This window comes from Falco rusticolus, chromosome 1, assembly GCF_015220075.1.
Source record: "Falco rusticolus isolate bFalRus1 chromosome 1, bFalRus1.pri, whole genome shotgun sequence".
Taxonomy (NCBI): domain Eukaryota; kingdom Metazoa; phylum Chordata; class Aves; order Falconiformes; family Falconidae; genus Falco; species Falco rusticolus.
In genome coordinates this window covers 81,606,723-81,622,651 of record NC_051187.1, presented here as the reverse complement: position 1 = coordinate 81,622,651, position 15,929 = coordinate 81,606,723, and the positions used below count along the sequence as shown (strand labels likewise).

The 15,929-nt window shown below is 38.3% G+C and overlaps 1 protein-coding gene across 5 annotated transcripts in view; it reads left to right on the top strand.

Annotated features, from left to right (window-relative positions):
- Positions 1-15,929, top strand: part of MAEA (macrophage erythroblast attacher, E3 ubiquitin ligase) — a 54,325-nt gene that overhangs the window by 16,946 nt on the left and 21,450 nt on the right. For all 5 annotated transcript variants that reach the window (XM_037386949.1, XM_037386969.1, XM_037386962.1 and 2 more), the window contains 2 exons: positions 369-551; positions 4,073-4,276. In XM_037386949.1, coding sequence (XP_037242846.1) covers positions 369-551; positions 4,073-4,276 — 387 coding nt within the window. The remainder of the gene's footprint in view (positions 1-368; positions 552-4,072; positions 4,277-15,929) is intronic.

Here is a 15,929-nt window from a genome sequence, read left to right as displayed (position 1 = left end):
GCTGTAGTTAACTGGTAGCTGTTCTGTTTTACATACACACGTCTGCTGTCTGTTCTCCCTGAACTGTTTCCATCAGTGCCTGCTACAGTCAGAGCAGGATAGGTGAAAATGGTATCAGAAAAGAATCTACCAGCTTTTATTTCTGGTTGCTGGGTTTTTTTCATAAGTTTTGAAGTGTTATCTCCTTGCTGAGAGGGCTTAAATAAGGGCTTTGAAACGAGAACTCAAGTTCAATTAATGACCTCTAGTGTCCTGGAACCTAGGTGGTCTTCTGACTGCATCAGATAAAATCATCAGGCTTTTTAAACTCGAGAAGACCTGACTTTTTTTACTGTAGAAAGTCTAATGACTTGGTATTTCTCATTTAGGTGCCATATGAAACACTGAACAAACGGTTTCGAGCTGCACAGAAAAACATTGATAGAGAGACTAGCCACGTTACAATGGTTGTGGCAGAGCTGGAGAAGACGCTGAGCAGTTGTCCTGCTGTGGATTCTGTTGTTAGTCTCCTGGATGGAGTAGTTGAAAAACTCAGTGTACTGAAACGAAAGGTAAGTGATATTCTACTTTGATGGCTTTGTCTTTACAAACTTAACAGGAGTAGTTTTCTGCAATGCTCTTGGCTTGGATTTTTTTTCCAAGATACAGGTATTACTGGCACTGTAGTCAAAGGCCTTAGAATGCCCAGAAGAACACCAAAACATACTGTGTCTTGCTTCACTGCACTTATGAAACATGACTTGGTGTTCCATGACTAAGTGTAACAAATCTCTGTTGAGAGGCAAAATTATTATATATAGTCCTGAAGAGATATTTCTCTACACACAAAGAGAACAGAAATTGAATTTATTTGTATCAGTTCCTGCTTGTCTGATGGAAAGATTTGTGCAGTTGCATTAATTGATCATTTAAGAACAAAACAGGTAGAAGATGAGTCTGAAAAATGTTTAAACCCCAGTGGGGGGTTAGCTGTATGCAATGTCAAGGCTTCTTTGCAAAGAATGTGTGAGTTGTCCTGGATTTTATAAACACTGAATTTGCAGGTTTGAAGATCCCTAGGGAATATTGCTAAAAGCATTTTAAACAAAGTTTAGTAGGATAATGTGATTATAGCTGTTTAGCTTGAATGCTCGTATGAAATACAGCCAAGCTTTCATGCCTTCACCAGATCTTTCGAAGGAGAATGAGTCAAATACATGAACCACATAGTATAAGCCATCCTTATTTTGGATGGGAATATTACTCATCCTGAGACTCATCAGAACACTTACTTGAAAACAAATCTTGCAGAAAAATTGAAATAGTGCTGTTGCCTGGCTTTAAAGCAGTACTGTTCCAAAAATAAATAGATGAAACAAATGGTAGCAGAGTCATTTCATTAAAACTTAAATGAAATAACCAACAGATACAAATCTTGAGACTATATTAAGTGAAGCGTCGAAATACCTTGGAGGTTTGTAACATGAAAATAATACTGTCATGTATGTTGATTTGGGGTTTTCTGCTTGAACAGGTTAGCTAGGTGTTGAAAAGATGTTCTGCAAAAGACTTCATAAATCTAATTGCTGTTTTCATCTGGTTGGTGAGGCTTAGAGCTCTTGAAGGATATGTTTTCTTCACTTCTCTCTTACTTACAGAAAGAAATTGCTGCTGTTGCTGAAAGAGGTGTTGGATTTTGCTTGTAGGTGTGTAGTAATGATGTGGAGGAGTAAGTTATTTACTTGTTAAATCTTTGCTGACTGCGGGGGTGTGTCTGAAGGCATTGCTGAATGTTTTGGGTGTAAGATTCCATTTTAGTGTAATTGCTCATTTGTTTTCGACTGCCTGAAAGACTGTGGGGAATCTTATAGCAGCTCAGAAAGAACAAAAGGAGAGAAAAAAAAAATAATCCATTTAGCAGTAAAAGTCTTCCGCAATACAAAGGTCTTGTTTCTGCTCCAGACTCTCAACTCCAACTATCTTCTCTGTAATCTCTGCCCCGAGCAAAATGGTTGTTTTCTTTAGGGCCTTTGGATCCACATAGGATCTCTGTTTTCTCCTGTGTTTAGACAAGGATCTGATGAACTGCTGAGATGGCCATAATAGAATTAGATGGTTCCTTTATTTAACACCTTACTCGCTCTTAAAAAAGAGCTTTCCAGCACAGCAGGTTTCTTGGGTTCTGAAAATGATCCTGGAGAAACTAAGGCCTTTGTTTTCCCTTTTGTACCTTGTTTAATATGCTTGTTCCCTCAAGTTCTGTTAATGTACAGCAGAGCAAGTCCAGATAGGCTTTTGCTTCAGAGGGTTTTGGAAAGTAATCTGTAGCCTTTCTGAATGCTTTAGAGGGATTAAAAAAACAGCAAGAGATGTGTAAGTCCAGATAAAAAAACATGTAAGGAGAGCCCTTTGGAATAAGAAAGGGCCTCAACCTTTGTGCTTGGCTGCCGTGAATTCTCCTAGTTCTATTCAGAATAATAATTCTTGAGGTTGCCTTCACATCTGATAACACTGCACACATCTAACAAGTAAAAGTAAGATTTGGCTCGAGTTAGTTTGCTTGCTCAGTACGAAAAGGCTGTTTATAACTTAAACAAAATACTGATCTCCAAACCATATGCTAAAAAACAAAGCTACATTCAGTAATAGAAGTAACTCGGTATTCAGTAATAAAAATAACTCCTGTGATAGATGTTTACATGAATTTTAGTAAAATACTATTTTGTATAGAAACTGGGGGTTTAGATACTTGAATTTAGTATCAAGGGCCAGACCAGAGTCAAGCTTAATTGGGGTGAATGCTTAATAGGTTTTTCTTGGACACATTTTCATTAATTTCACTTTGCTTTTTAAATACTGATTCTTCCAGAAGTAGTCTGTAAATCAACGTGCATGGTAAAAGTGAATGGAACCAACCTGTGCTTCCAGAGGTGAAGCTGTTACCCAAGTATGATACTGTAGCCTGAATATCTTGGGTACTGGGAAGGCAGCAGTGCCAGCACGGAGTGCAAAGTAGGCTACTAGAAGCCAGCCACGTTGTTTGGTCTGTGCTTGGTGGGCAAACCTGCATGGCCTTCCCTGTTGCTATAGCTGAGCAGTTGTTCAAACACAAGCCAGTGAGTTCAGAGCCACCACGAGTGAGGCAACCCAACCTGAAACTGCATCACTAGTAATATATCGCGGATGATGGAGGCTTAGTACCTTTCCAGTCTTCTGGTTTGCTTTTACTTTAGCAAGCATATAAAAGTACAGCGAGCTTTCTTGTATTCTGTAGCCTGGCATAACCCATAATTGTCACATGCTGTATACTGAGTCAGCTACCTTTGGGTTACAATATATATATCTAATAAAATAGCCTGGTAAAATTTGCAGCATAACTAATCAGCTGTATAACTAAGGTTGAAGGAAAGTAAGTATGACCAGAATGTTTGTTTTTTAATTAAGAAAAAAGCTGTAGAGATATTCATGGGGCATGTAAATACATTGGTTTAAGAAGTCGTCATTCTGCAACTGATAATTTTTGAAAAACTACTCTTAAAATCCTTGAGTTAAAGGTGTCAAGAAGCCAAATATTTTATGTAATTTTCATTATTATATGCCTGATTAAAATGACTCCATTGTATTAGAAGTAATGTGGGTTCACTCTGCATCACTCCGCAGTAGAACTAATCCAGTAGGACAGCTGCTTCAGGAGGAAGCTATGCATAGGTTAGAGGTGGAAATTCATGATTTTCGACTGTTTGGACAAGATGACTGCAAACCTTCTCAAAGCTCTTTGCAGACTATTACAGCAGTTGCTGCTGTAGTTGATAAGTTGTTGATTTTGGACTAACTGCACGTTGGGCAGAAAAAATGCATATACTCATAATGTCAAATCAGTCAAAACTTCTTTGTATGTAAGAATATCTCAGAACTGGACCAGCCATGCTGAAGTGTACGTGCTGCCATAGGAAATGTCTAAATAAAAGAGATGCTATTTGGAGTAAATATACAAAGTTAAGAATGCTTACAAACAATTCTTACTGTATTTTGCTTCAAAAGCAAATTGAAAATCTATGGCTTTTACTTGTTGCTGTTAATTTTTACTTTTTAGGCAGTTGAGTCAATCCAGGCTGAAGATGAAAGTGCAAAACTCTGCAAACGTAGGATTGAACACCTGAAAGAACATAGTAGTGACCAGCCAGCTGCTGCAAACATGTGGAAGAAGAAACGTATGGATCGTATGATGGTGGAACATCTTTTACGCTGTGGCTACTACAATACAGCTGTAAAACTAGCGAGACAAAGTGGTATTGAGGTTAGTAGCAATGTGCACTAACTTATAAAACAGTAGTAAAGAGGAAGTTGGCAAATAAGAACAAGCTTATTTAGCCCTGTAGCAGCTATTTTTATGTATTAGTATGCCTTTATTACTAATCTTTATCTGCTAATCTTTTTAGGCCTGAGGTTTGTTCTCCTTACTTAGCATAAATTGTATTTTAATGTATTAAATAAGTAAAAATTGAAGGCATAACTTTTAGTCACAAATTAAATGCTTTTAGATAAACACCTTGCCCTATTAAATTTAGAATAATTCTGAAATGTCATACAGAATTTATTGCTAGAGGCTTTTAGGCTGCTGATTAAGCAGTTGGTGGAGCTTCCCTCTGTCTAGCCACACTTGGATTATATGTGTGACCAGACTGAGGAGAACAGCATATGCTGATTGCAGGAACAACTGTTGTTGTATTATCCTACTCTTTAATGCGTTGAGAGGAAATCTGGTTTATACTTTGGAAAATAAATCTTGATACAGTTTGGGGTTTTTATTAGCCAGTATAATCTTGCATGGTCCATAGAAACTTTTGTCTTATTTTGTCATTTACAATTCTGTGGTTGTTACTTTCCTTTTCACTGGTTATCTAGTTGGTTTTGCTTCCATAGCTTGTGAAGTGCTTGGAGTTTGTGCACCCTGGTGTAGCTGCTTTATGCAGAACAATGAATCCACGCTCTTGGAATTCAGAGGAAGAAATTTTTGTTACAGGGGTCAAGTTACAGCATATGTACCTGTTTGCCTTGTACAATGAGCGTATCTGTCATGTGTCTCTGTTACCTCTTGGCTGCTTTACCAGTCTGATCCTGTTCAACCAGCAGTGATTTCAGTAAATACCAAAAAGGAAACAGCAAACAGAGGTTGAATTGAAGGGAGAGGGGAAGTGGGTTACAGACTTTTGATAGGAAATAGTCCTGAAGAGGCTGCTGTGCCTCACTAAAGATAGCCCATGCATGTGAATAAAAACAAAAAGACAATTGTTCTGGGATAATTGCTGCTGAATGGTCAGCAGCTCTTCTACTTCTGGTAGACATCTCCCTCTGTTTTGAGCACAGCTCATCTCCTGCTGAATCATCATGTTAATGTACCTGCCAGGTCTGCTGAAAGACCTACTAGGTCTTTGCTTTCATAGCAAGTTCTATTATGCCTGATTGATTAATGCTCAGCTTTGGTTTAGACATGAGCATGGAAGTCTGTCATGATACACTGCAACACCGTGTGGTACAAAGCGTTGCACTTGTGAAGCCTTAAAGCTTTTCATTCTATTTGCCACACAGAAACTTTTGTCATTAAAAAAAGTTTTAAATAACCTTATTTAACTTTTGCCTTCAAGCCTAAGTATTTTTATTTGCATAATATCAAAGTACTTTGAATAACACAACTTATGGCCTCAGTGCATTCAACATGTGCAACTATTTCTTCTAGTTTGCTTAAATTATGCATTTTATTCAACATTAAAGTTTACATTTTGACTAAAGGAGGATAGACTTCCCTCAATCTCACCTTTGTACTCAGTCTTCTTCTACTGTATGGTGATACTCATTGTGAACAGCTTTTACAACAGTAAGATACTGAGACTTGATCGTCATGCAGAATTTGTGGTTTTGCTGGTTTAATAAATAACTTCTGGGTTTGTTACTTTTTTGCTGTAGGATATGAGCATTGAAATGTTCTCTGATGCTTAATAATGTAACTTTGCTGCAGAAATTACAAAATATCATGGTGTTCTTCCCTTACCCAAAGTAATCTTTGTTTACTGTAGTCTCAACTGTAACATTGATAAATACCTCTACCACTGCAGGGTTCAGAAAGCACACTGCTGTGGCCACGTCTGTTGCCTGATATATATATGACAATATTGTTACCATTGGGGGTAGGCACTATTACCCTAAGTAGGAACCTGAAAAAAACATGGGGTTTTTGCTCAACTTCTGTACCAGTGGGAGGTGAGGCTGGTGAACAAGTTGAGCATGACCCAGCAATGTGCTCTTGTGGCAAAGAATCAACAGTGCTGTAGGTTGCATTGGGATGAGCATCACCAGGAGCAGAAGGGTGGTGATCCCAGCTCCTTTGCTCAACAGTGGTTAGACCCATCTGAAGTGCTGTATTGAGTTCTGGGCTCCCCAGCAGACAAACTGTGCTGTGGAGTCTCCCTGCACTTGGAGGTATTCAAACCCAGATTGAACTGGGAGAGGTCCTAAGTAACCTGTTGTAGATGACTGCTTTCAGCAAGGGCACTACACAACCTCCAGAGGTCCAAATGTCGACTGTTCTGTGGTTCTGTTTCTATGATTGCAGGCCAAATGGCTAAAAGTGCCCTCTGATGCTGTTTGAAAGGGCTGAGGGAAACTGCTCTTTCAGCTGTAGCTTGTGGATCCTAGGTTAAGCATCTTTCAGTAGCTGTTAGACCAGTCTTGGGAGCAAGTCTCAACCTGCTTGTTTTAAGTTCCTTGCGTGGCTTCTGAATACCAAGAGACCTGCAGTGCTGCTAAGATACTTCATGGGTGGAAACAGTTTAGAAAGCTTCCAGTTTCAGTGACCAAAAGCAAACCCTTAAATCATTCATATCTTTGCCAGTAATACACAGCAGACAGTTTGCTCAAAGATCCAACTAGACACCATAGTGTCCAATTCTAATAGTTATTGATGGGCTGTGACAAATTCTAGTCTGCTTTCTAAATTAACTACCCTCATAGAAATTATATTCTTGCGAATTCTTGTCATGGAAGATTAGCACTTAAAAGCCATGGTTATAAACTAGGAAACAAACAGCTATGAAAAATGCTGGATGTGAAAAAATTATAGGGAAATTTTAATACCTGGGTTATGAACTAGCTCAAGTTAGGGATGTGGCATGTATAAAACAATGTTACATGGCAATATAAGAAATAAACTACAAACATGTAATGGGTGATATGTCTTTAAAGAAGAGCAATACTGCTTGAGAAAGGAAACCAAAATGTGAGTAATATTAAAATAAGAGCTGATAGTCAAGGACAGAAATTTCACGTTTGTGCTAAAGTAAATATGGGGTGGAGGGGATTCTATTGCGGACTTTTTTGCTTGATATTTTCTGACTTCCTAATGATATGAAAGTTTGTGTTGAAGATACGAACACGACGTTAAGTTTTTGTTACTGCATACAGAAGAAGCTCATCAATATTAGCTTGTTAAACTGCATAATGTTCTGAGACCTTGGAGTGCAACACTACTGATAACACACACTTTTGTTTCATCTGCAGGTTCATATATTCAGCTAGCTGGCAGGGTTGTCTGTTAACTTAAACTTAACGATTCCATCTTCTGCTACATTAAGTGCTATCTCATTTCTGTGCCATTAATTGATAGGCATATCTAGTTTTGGAAATGTGGTGTTCCAGTAGGAAGCTGGTTGCTGTTTGTAGATAAGTTCTATAATTAGGTATGTAGTGCTTTGTTTGCTGTTCCTAGGGGTGGTTGTTTTTTTAAATTGCATACTTTTTATAGCCCCTCTTTTAATAGGTTAGGAAGAAAAAAAAATTGCAAAGTGTCCTTATGTTCTTTGCTTAATTATGTAATAGCCATAGTGATTTTTGCCTATATGATTGAAAACAAACCCAGATTCTGAAGCTGCCGGTCTCTTATCATATGCTGTCAATCTGCTTTCTGTCTTTGCTTAATTTATTTTAGTAAAAGAATATATGTTCTTGGCTCAATGCTCATACTGTACAAAAGTTATACAATTGGCAATGTTTTTTCCTGTGAAAAATAGCATGAATTTAAGTGAAGTGTCTGTGTGTGAGGATAGGGAGCAAATAATTTAGACATCTATAAACCAGAGGGACAGAAGAACTACTGCACCTCAGGGGAGGGTGGGCAGTGGCACTGTAAGGCTGAAGTTACAAGAGAATGCTTGAGTTAAAATAACTCATTTAAATAGCTTAAAACTAGCTACCTAGACCTTGCATTGTGGATTATGCATGCCAATCAGAGTTTTGCAAATTAGTGTTCTTAGATCAGTAATTAATTAGGTGCATCATCCTTCAATGATACTTAACTAGCCATTTGCATTAATACCACAGCGTGCTTTTTGCTTTTGAGAATTGGCGGGGGCGGGGGGGGGGGGGTATTCTTTTGACTTCATAAGTTTTATTTAGATGTATGGTGGTTGTGAATATTGACCTGTTTTAGAAGGGCTTCTTGACACTTTGGGCAGTATTAAAGCAATTGACAGCAGTCTTCAAAACAGAACAGTTTTCTTGAAGTGGGAGTTCAGATATTTATGTTTTGTCAATGGTTTCCTTCCTGAGTAGAACTTTATAAATCTGTGGTAATGGCTATTCCCTGGAGAATATCAAAACAGGGTAGATACTGCAAAGCCATCCTGAAAATATATCATGTTCTTTCAAACTGGTATAGCAAATATATTTTTAAAAAATTAATTTTGATTAATATAAATGAAAACAATAGTGGTTCACTGAAAAAGCTGATTATCCTTAGTTCTCCGCTCTCCAGTTTGGTTCAGTTCTGCTGCTGCATAAACACAGCTTCAGCTTTCATAATTTGGCAACAATTTTGAATGGATTAACCCGAGTATTTGGAAAAATACCTACAACAAATTCAGGTATGTTCAATTGGGTTAATTTTGTTACAGGAAGTTACGAAACCATATTTGATGTCCTTTGGAATACAAAAATTTGGAATTCTCAAAGTCGGGCTTAATCCCTTCTTTGTAGTATTCTATGTCATTGTTCATTTTTTCAACCCCAGAACTAAAGGTTCTTGCCTTGCTTTATGAAAGTTCCTCGATGTTGAATTGATTACTTTGGCTGAGACCTCAGTAGAATACTGTTCAATGATTTCTGCATCTGTTTTGGGGCAAAATCTTACTGAAGCTACCACTTCGGAAGTCATCCTTTCCCTGACAATGCTCCTGCTTGATGACTTTCTTAAAAAATGGCAGATGTAAAATGACCTGCATGTTTGAGCATCACAAACAGGAACAGTATTAAGCCTTAACTCCAAGTGAATGGTATTAAGGTATTAAGCCATAACTCAAAGTGAATGAAAAATGCTCTCCAGGAGTACTATTCTACAAAATGTGATAGGCTTAGGTTTGCTTAGGTCTCTCCAAAGCCTAGTTCTTGGTTGTTGACAGAGGAGGGCAGATGGTATTGAACCCATAGCTGCTTGATTTTTAAGGAAAGTTCCATATTTATAGAAGCTGATTGTCTTTGCCCGTCCCACTGGGTGGGAAGTTTCGTATGACTGTGTAGCTGGTGTCCTTGCTCTGAGGAATATGCAGGATAAAGGCATTCTGTGGTCAGTGAACATGTGTAGCTGGAGGCAGATGTGCACATCAGGAGGAATGTGCAGGTAAGACATTGCTTCTGTGTTTCTGAAGACTGATCTGTGCTCCGCTGAGTCTTTTTAACACTGCTAGAGCTGTGTTCTGCTTTGAATGGACGATCACCATAGCAGACTGATAGCAGCATGTATACATGGAAGAAATCAGCATGTGCTTTGTTTGATACAGCACTGTTTTACCAGTCTGCTATCCAAAAGCCTGTAATGACTATTCAGATTTAACTGATATGGCTAGGTGAAGTAGGAGTGAAAACTTAAATCTAGAGTAAAACTTAAAAATCTAGGAGACTTTAAAAATACTAAAGACTGAAATTTAAATCTGGAGTTAAATTTAAAGGACTCATGACATATAAGCTACATAATAAAGTTCTAAAGCATTGGGTCAGTAAACTTTATACTTGAGCAGGATGGATGTCAGTAACATGTGATTGCTTCAGTAAGAAATTCATGTGAATGTTTAGAAAAACATAAGTTTGAGTTGAAGGAAGCCGTATGATCTTAAAAGCTGAATAAGTACTTCTCTTAACAATCATACCAGTGTACCCTTAGAAGTCTTCCTTGTTAAGACATGCAGTCCAAGAATGGCTTGTAGGCAAACACATAAGTATGTATTAAATTAATTCATCCAAACAAGTTTATATTCATAATGTTTCAATTTTAAAGTAATATTCAGCATAATGTTTAAATGTGTTCTTTGCTTCACTGTCACATAGAAAGTGGACAAGCTGACTTTCTAAATATGAGCTGAATGGCAAAAGGTGTCTTTTGTCTGGAGCTATTTGTCAGTCTCCTATGACTTGCTGTTCCCACACTAGCAATGTTCGAGAACTACGTATGAAGGAGCTCCTGAACTGGCATGACTTATTTAAAGGTGCCAGGATGTTAACTTGAGGTGCGTAGAGTTACTTTAGAGTACTAGGCTGTAGACAAGCAACTCGGACTCCTTTAACAGTGTTTTGGCTGTTCCTAGTGTAGGCATGGCAACTTTTGCTAGATTGGTATAATGAATGCCTGGGTGTGTTCATCTGAATTCCTAAGTGCTGTAATTCCTGAACAGCCTTACATCTGCAGTTTCTCTGGCATCTTTGGGCATTAGAATTATGTAAATGTGAAATAGTCAAGATCAATGCAGAATAACAAACTTTCTCATTACGAATCATTTGACACTTGAAATGCCAACAATCTAAAACTTGTCTTATTTTTTCACTTCTTTTAGACAAAATGGGTTGCCTGTAGTGTATCATAACAGAGTTAATTTATGACTAAATACTTAGTCTGGAAAGCTAGTGTCGTGTTAAGAAGGGGGGCTTCCTTGAACCCTTTATATTTGATCAGCCTGTCGGTTTCCCAAGAAAGACGAGAACCAGCCTGTCTGCTACCAGCATTTTGGGAGCCCACTGTATTGGAGGGTGATTAGACCAACCTATTTGCCGCTGGGTTAAATCACTTAAAACAGCTACTCAAATATCTCCACAAACTTATACAAAATGTACTTCAGCTGAAGATTTTTATTATACAAAATACATATTTGTGACAGTAAGGTTTGAAGATTGCTGGTTATAATATACTGACTGCAAAACAAGTTTAAAACAACACTTAATAACAGTTAGCATGAGTTAGTCATAAAGTTCTTGCCCAATAGGCATCCCTGTGGGGGAGAAGACGGGTTCAGCCTGTCAACTGATCCCAGAAGTTACGATGGACTCTTCCCTAACATCTCCCCTCGTTTGTATACTTTTATACTTTATAATACATTGCATACTCCATTATCATACACAGGATGGGTTACAAGTTTCTCATTTCCAGTGTAAATTAGTACACACGCTCAGATAGCGCTGCTGAAGTTTTTCACTAACTACACATGCTCTCCAAGCAGCGGTTTTCCCTTTTTTTTTTCTCTTTTTTTTTTGGGGGGGGGGGCGGGGGGGGGGGTCTCTGTCTTTGAACTGGAGGTTGTGGGCTCCCACTATCACAATTACCTACTTTCAACCAGCTTTCTGTCGATTGCAACACTTTATCAACTTGTCTGCTCTTGCAGCCAGAACATCCTCAGGTGGGGACTTCTTTCTGCATAACTTAAGACAATGTTCTTCTTGCCATCCATTGTTTCCCGTCCTTCCCAAGGCTGACTCCCTCAATTAAAGTCCCTTCATAACAGCTGGAGAGAAACACTGAGTCAATTTGTAGTAATTTGGGAGTCTAGACAACAATTCACTATCTTTGAACTTATTCCAGTCCAGGACTAGTCCATTTTCTTTATATTTAGGTGGAGTTTGAATGACTCTAGTCATACATATTGCTGTTACTAACTGGTAACACATGGCCAGTGAGGTGCAGTAGTACCTTGGAGGCAGGTAACTTTGAGATGGAGGTGTGCGTTAGTATTACACTGAGATTATTGCATCTGAGGAAAGTAGTTTTGCCACAATGGTCAGCTCAGCAGTAGACATCTTATATATCCTTCATGTGACAAATACTATACAGCTTATCAGCTGTGTGGTGCCATCAAGTTCCCATTCCTGTGGGGAGTACAACAGATCCTGGCTGTGGGGTCTCCATTCCACCCTCTGTTACTCCCATCAGCAGGTGCTGAGCTGGCAGGGTGTGTTGACGAGGGAGCTGTGGTAAAGTAGGTTCTGTGCATGCCAACCACCCTGAAAGCGATAGCTGTATTTTACCCTAAAAAGTTTTCTGTAACGCTATGCTTCTGTTAGGTCCCAGTTTTCTCCAATTCCTCCCCTGCCCCCAAAGTACTTTTCCCACAGCTAGTGATTCAAAAAAGATTTTTGAATTGAAAATTATCTGAAGGGAGAATGGTGTTGTCACCCTAGATACCTAGATATAGAAAAGGTTTGGTTTCAGTTATGCCTCTCAGATTTTGCCTACTGTAAATCCTTCCTGCCAGACGTTCCTTCAAAGTGTGAATGTTACTTTGCATTTAACATTTTCTCTTACTAAGTAACAGGAGTTAACTTTTTGTCGAAGAATGCGTGTAGCTGCTAAGACAGACTGATCCTGCTTGGACTAAAGCTGCAGGGCTCACGCTGAACTGGCAAAGGATTAGTTGTTGTTACTAGAAGAGGTTATGACAGAAAATGGCCATGGTGGAGCGGAGACTAGAGGCTTTTCTTTTTCTGCCCAATGATGCATCTTAAGCTCTAGAGGCTGTCACACTGCTCTAGCATAGTCATTTATTGCTGTACTTAGCATGGTATAATGTACTGCTGGATAAGGTGCAGCTATTTGCTGAGCTACAAAAACTGCTGAGGCAGGAGTAGAGGATGCATTCGGAAAACAGCTTGCTAATAACCAACTTAAGTGCTAGCTGCAACTGCTCTACCAAAATGGCTTATGTGCATGAGCAAAAGTAGGAGGATGAAGCATATCTTTTTATTTGGTTTCGGAGCAGTCAGTACCAGAATATATACATAAAGTTTCAGTGACCACACCTTAGGAAAGCTGTTAGAAAAACTGGAGGAGAAGATGACTGGGTGGGTGCTTTTGCTGAGTATGAGAGCAAAAGTCATATACCAAAGAACTTCATTATCCTTAGGGAGGAAACAGTCTGCAGAATCAAAGCGAGAAAAATTAGTTTCATATCAGACAAAATGGTTCTAGTGATTAAATCATGTTATAACAGTTGCCAAAAGAAATACCAGTATCTTCTAATGTTAGACAAAATGTTCTGACAGATAATCAGTCAATGTAAGTTACTGGGGGGCTTTTAAAAAAACAAGCTAAAATTAAAAGGTCTGTGCTACACAGAGGTCACAGAAGATACTCTTATGTGAAAGCTCAACTTTGTACACCGTGGGATGCTGTGTTTATTTGTAGACAAAAACTTTTCTGGCTCTTCTGTTGATGAATCTGTGGTTTGGCTGTCTGTCTCAGCTTTTTTCTAGCAACTAGCTCTGCAGCTGGCTTTTGAGTAGGACATTCTGTCAATTACTTTGTTTATTTTCTGTAATCCTGTTAATGTGTGTAGCATTGTAACACTTAATAGTAGCTTAATGAACTTCAGACAACATCATGAGCAGAGAGTAAGGAAGCCTTTTAATGTTAATTTGTCTCATTTTAACTGATTTTCAGTAACTGATGTTGCTCTATTGTCACCACCTATGCCACTGTTTTCCTAATAATTTATTTCCCTTTGATCTCAATGCAATTTATACATAGTCTGCATTGACTTTGAAGAAACCGTTGTCACCAGCAGCCTTTTGTTCCTGCCCATATATTAGGGGCAAAAGAATTGTGTGGTGGTCTCAATTCATGTTACTGCCACCAAAGCCTGTTGCACTGTCAGACTCATCACCTGCACCTCGTTGTTTCCTTCTGCACATGTTTTCAAGTAGGCAGTTTTACTGTGGTGCGTTCCAGCCTTCCTGCTCCTGCCAACTGATGTGTGTTTTGCTGTTTCCCCACTGCAGAAATACACTCACATCTTTCTTCGTCCCCAGTTAGTTCTGTTGTCTACCTTGTAGCTCCTGGTGTCTGCCTTCTTCCAGAGTTGTGTAACAATAATTATGGCATTTAGATGATCCCTGGATTTGCTCTGTATTATTCAGAGGAAATTTTAACAAATTAATATATTAATATAGAAGAGTAATTTGACCTTTTTGTTTGTAACTATTTATTACTGCATTTCTGTTTTACTCTATAGAACTAAATTACATTGAAGGTTATGTTGGAAGTTGAGGGTATGTAGTTCAGTATGCGAGTAGTCATTGAAAGCTTAACACAACTCTAAAACAACTTCTAAAAAGCTAAGTGATTACTGTATTTCATAAACAAGTAGTTCAAATGCTTACTGTACTACTGAATGCTAAAGTGCATCAGCAAAGCCTTTTTTAATATTAAGGTAGAGCTCTTATGCATGTAACATGTATAGATAGATAGTCTTATTAAAACTGTCACTGGTACATACCCTTGGCAATGAGCCACTGGTAGCCTGAGGCATCCTGGCCTGTTTTCAATTTCATTTTGATGCTAGTAAGCAATTAAAAATAAACAATTCGCATGTTCAAAAAATACATAAACAGCATCTTAGGCTATTTGTTGTATAAAATAAGTGATTCATAGTATCATATTTTGACCTTTTTTCCACCAAGGAAGCTTTCTTTACAAAATGCTGTATTTTCCACCTGAATCAAATCTTTATCTTAAGCCTAACTTTTTGATGAATTATCTTGTTTTGAGAAGAGCTCATGGGGGATTTGAAGTTATCAAGTATTGCGTGTTTTGGTACTTGCTTCTGTTTGGGTTTGAACCTTGATAAATGTTCATGTTTTATATGTGAAATATTCTAGGCTTTATTTTGATGCGTAAATGTTAATGTGAATTATAAGGGATTTTATTATGCATTCCTCCTGACAGCTTTCCAGACTTGTGGCTGGAGATGTCATAAAAGTACTTGAACTCACATACTGAGTGGAGACAATTTGAGAGGAATGACTTGACCCAACTGCTCCAAATTTTAAAATGTTACATAAATTAAACCCCTCACATGAACTACATAAATTTCGAGCAAAAGCTATATTGTTACTAGAGAAATTATGTTTTTGTTATTTTTAAGTCATTTTTCATGGTTTGGGTTGGAAGGGAAGTTTAAAGACCATCTAATTCCAACCCCCCCTGCCATGGGCAGGGACACCTTACATGAGACCGGGTTGCTCCAAGCCCCATCCAGCCTGGCCTTGAACCTGAACACTTCCAGGGATGGGGCATCCCCAGCTTCTCTGGGCAACCTGGGCCAGCATCTCGCTGTATTTTTGACGTAGGATCAAATGCCAAGTTGCTGGTTTGTTGTATCTGATACGGAAATGTGTGAGCAGTTTTCTTGGTAAATTGAGAGCCACACAGCTAAATCTGAAACTGTATATTGAAGAGTTTGCTTTTTATATTTAGGAATTAACTAATCAAAACAGTGGTTTATATATTAGAGACAAAATAATTACTGACTCTGAACTTCACTACAAAGTTTTTAAAAACTTTCACCTGCTGTGACAGACACTCTGCCTCTCATATTAATCTGCATATTGCATTTAGTTATGACCATGCAACTAATGAACGGTTGTAAGTTAAGTAAAAAATTTTGGTTTACTTGAGGTATAGTTACAATGCAAAGATGTTCCCCTTTAAAAGTTAGGTGAAAGCTTCTGCTTACATGCTGATGTCCAAATAGAAAGAGCTTATTAAGGGCATCGTGGGGCACTTTTAAATTGCCATGTGCAAAGAGGTCACTTCTAGTATGTGACTAAGACAAAAGTCTTGGGTGGAGTTACTGTTGGTGAAC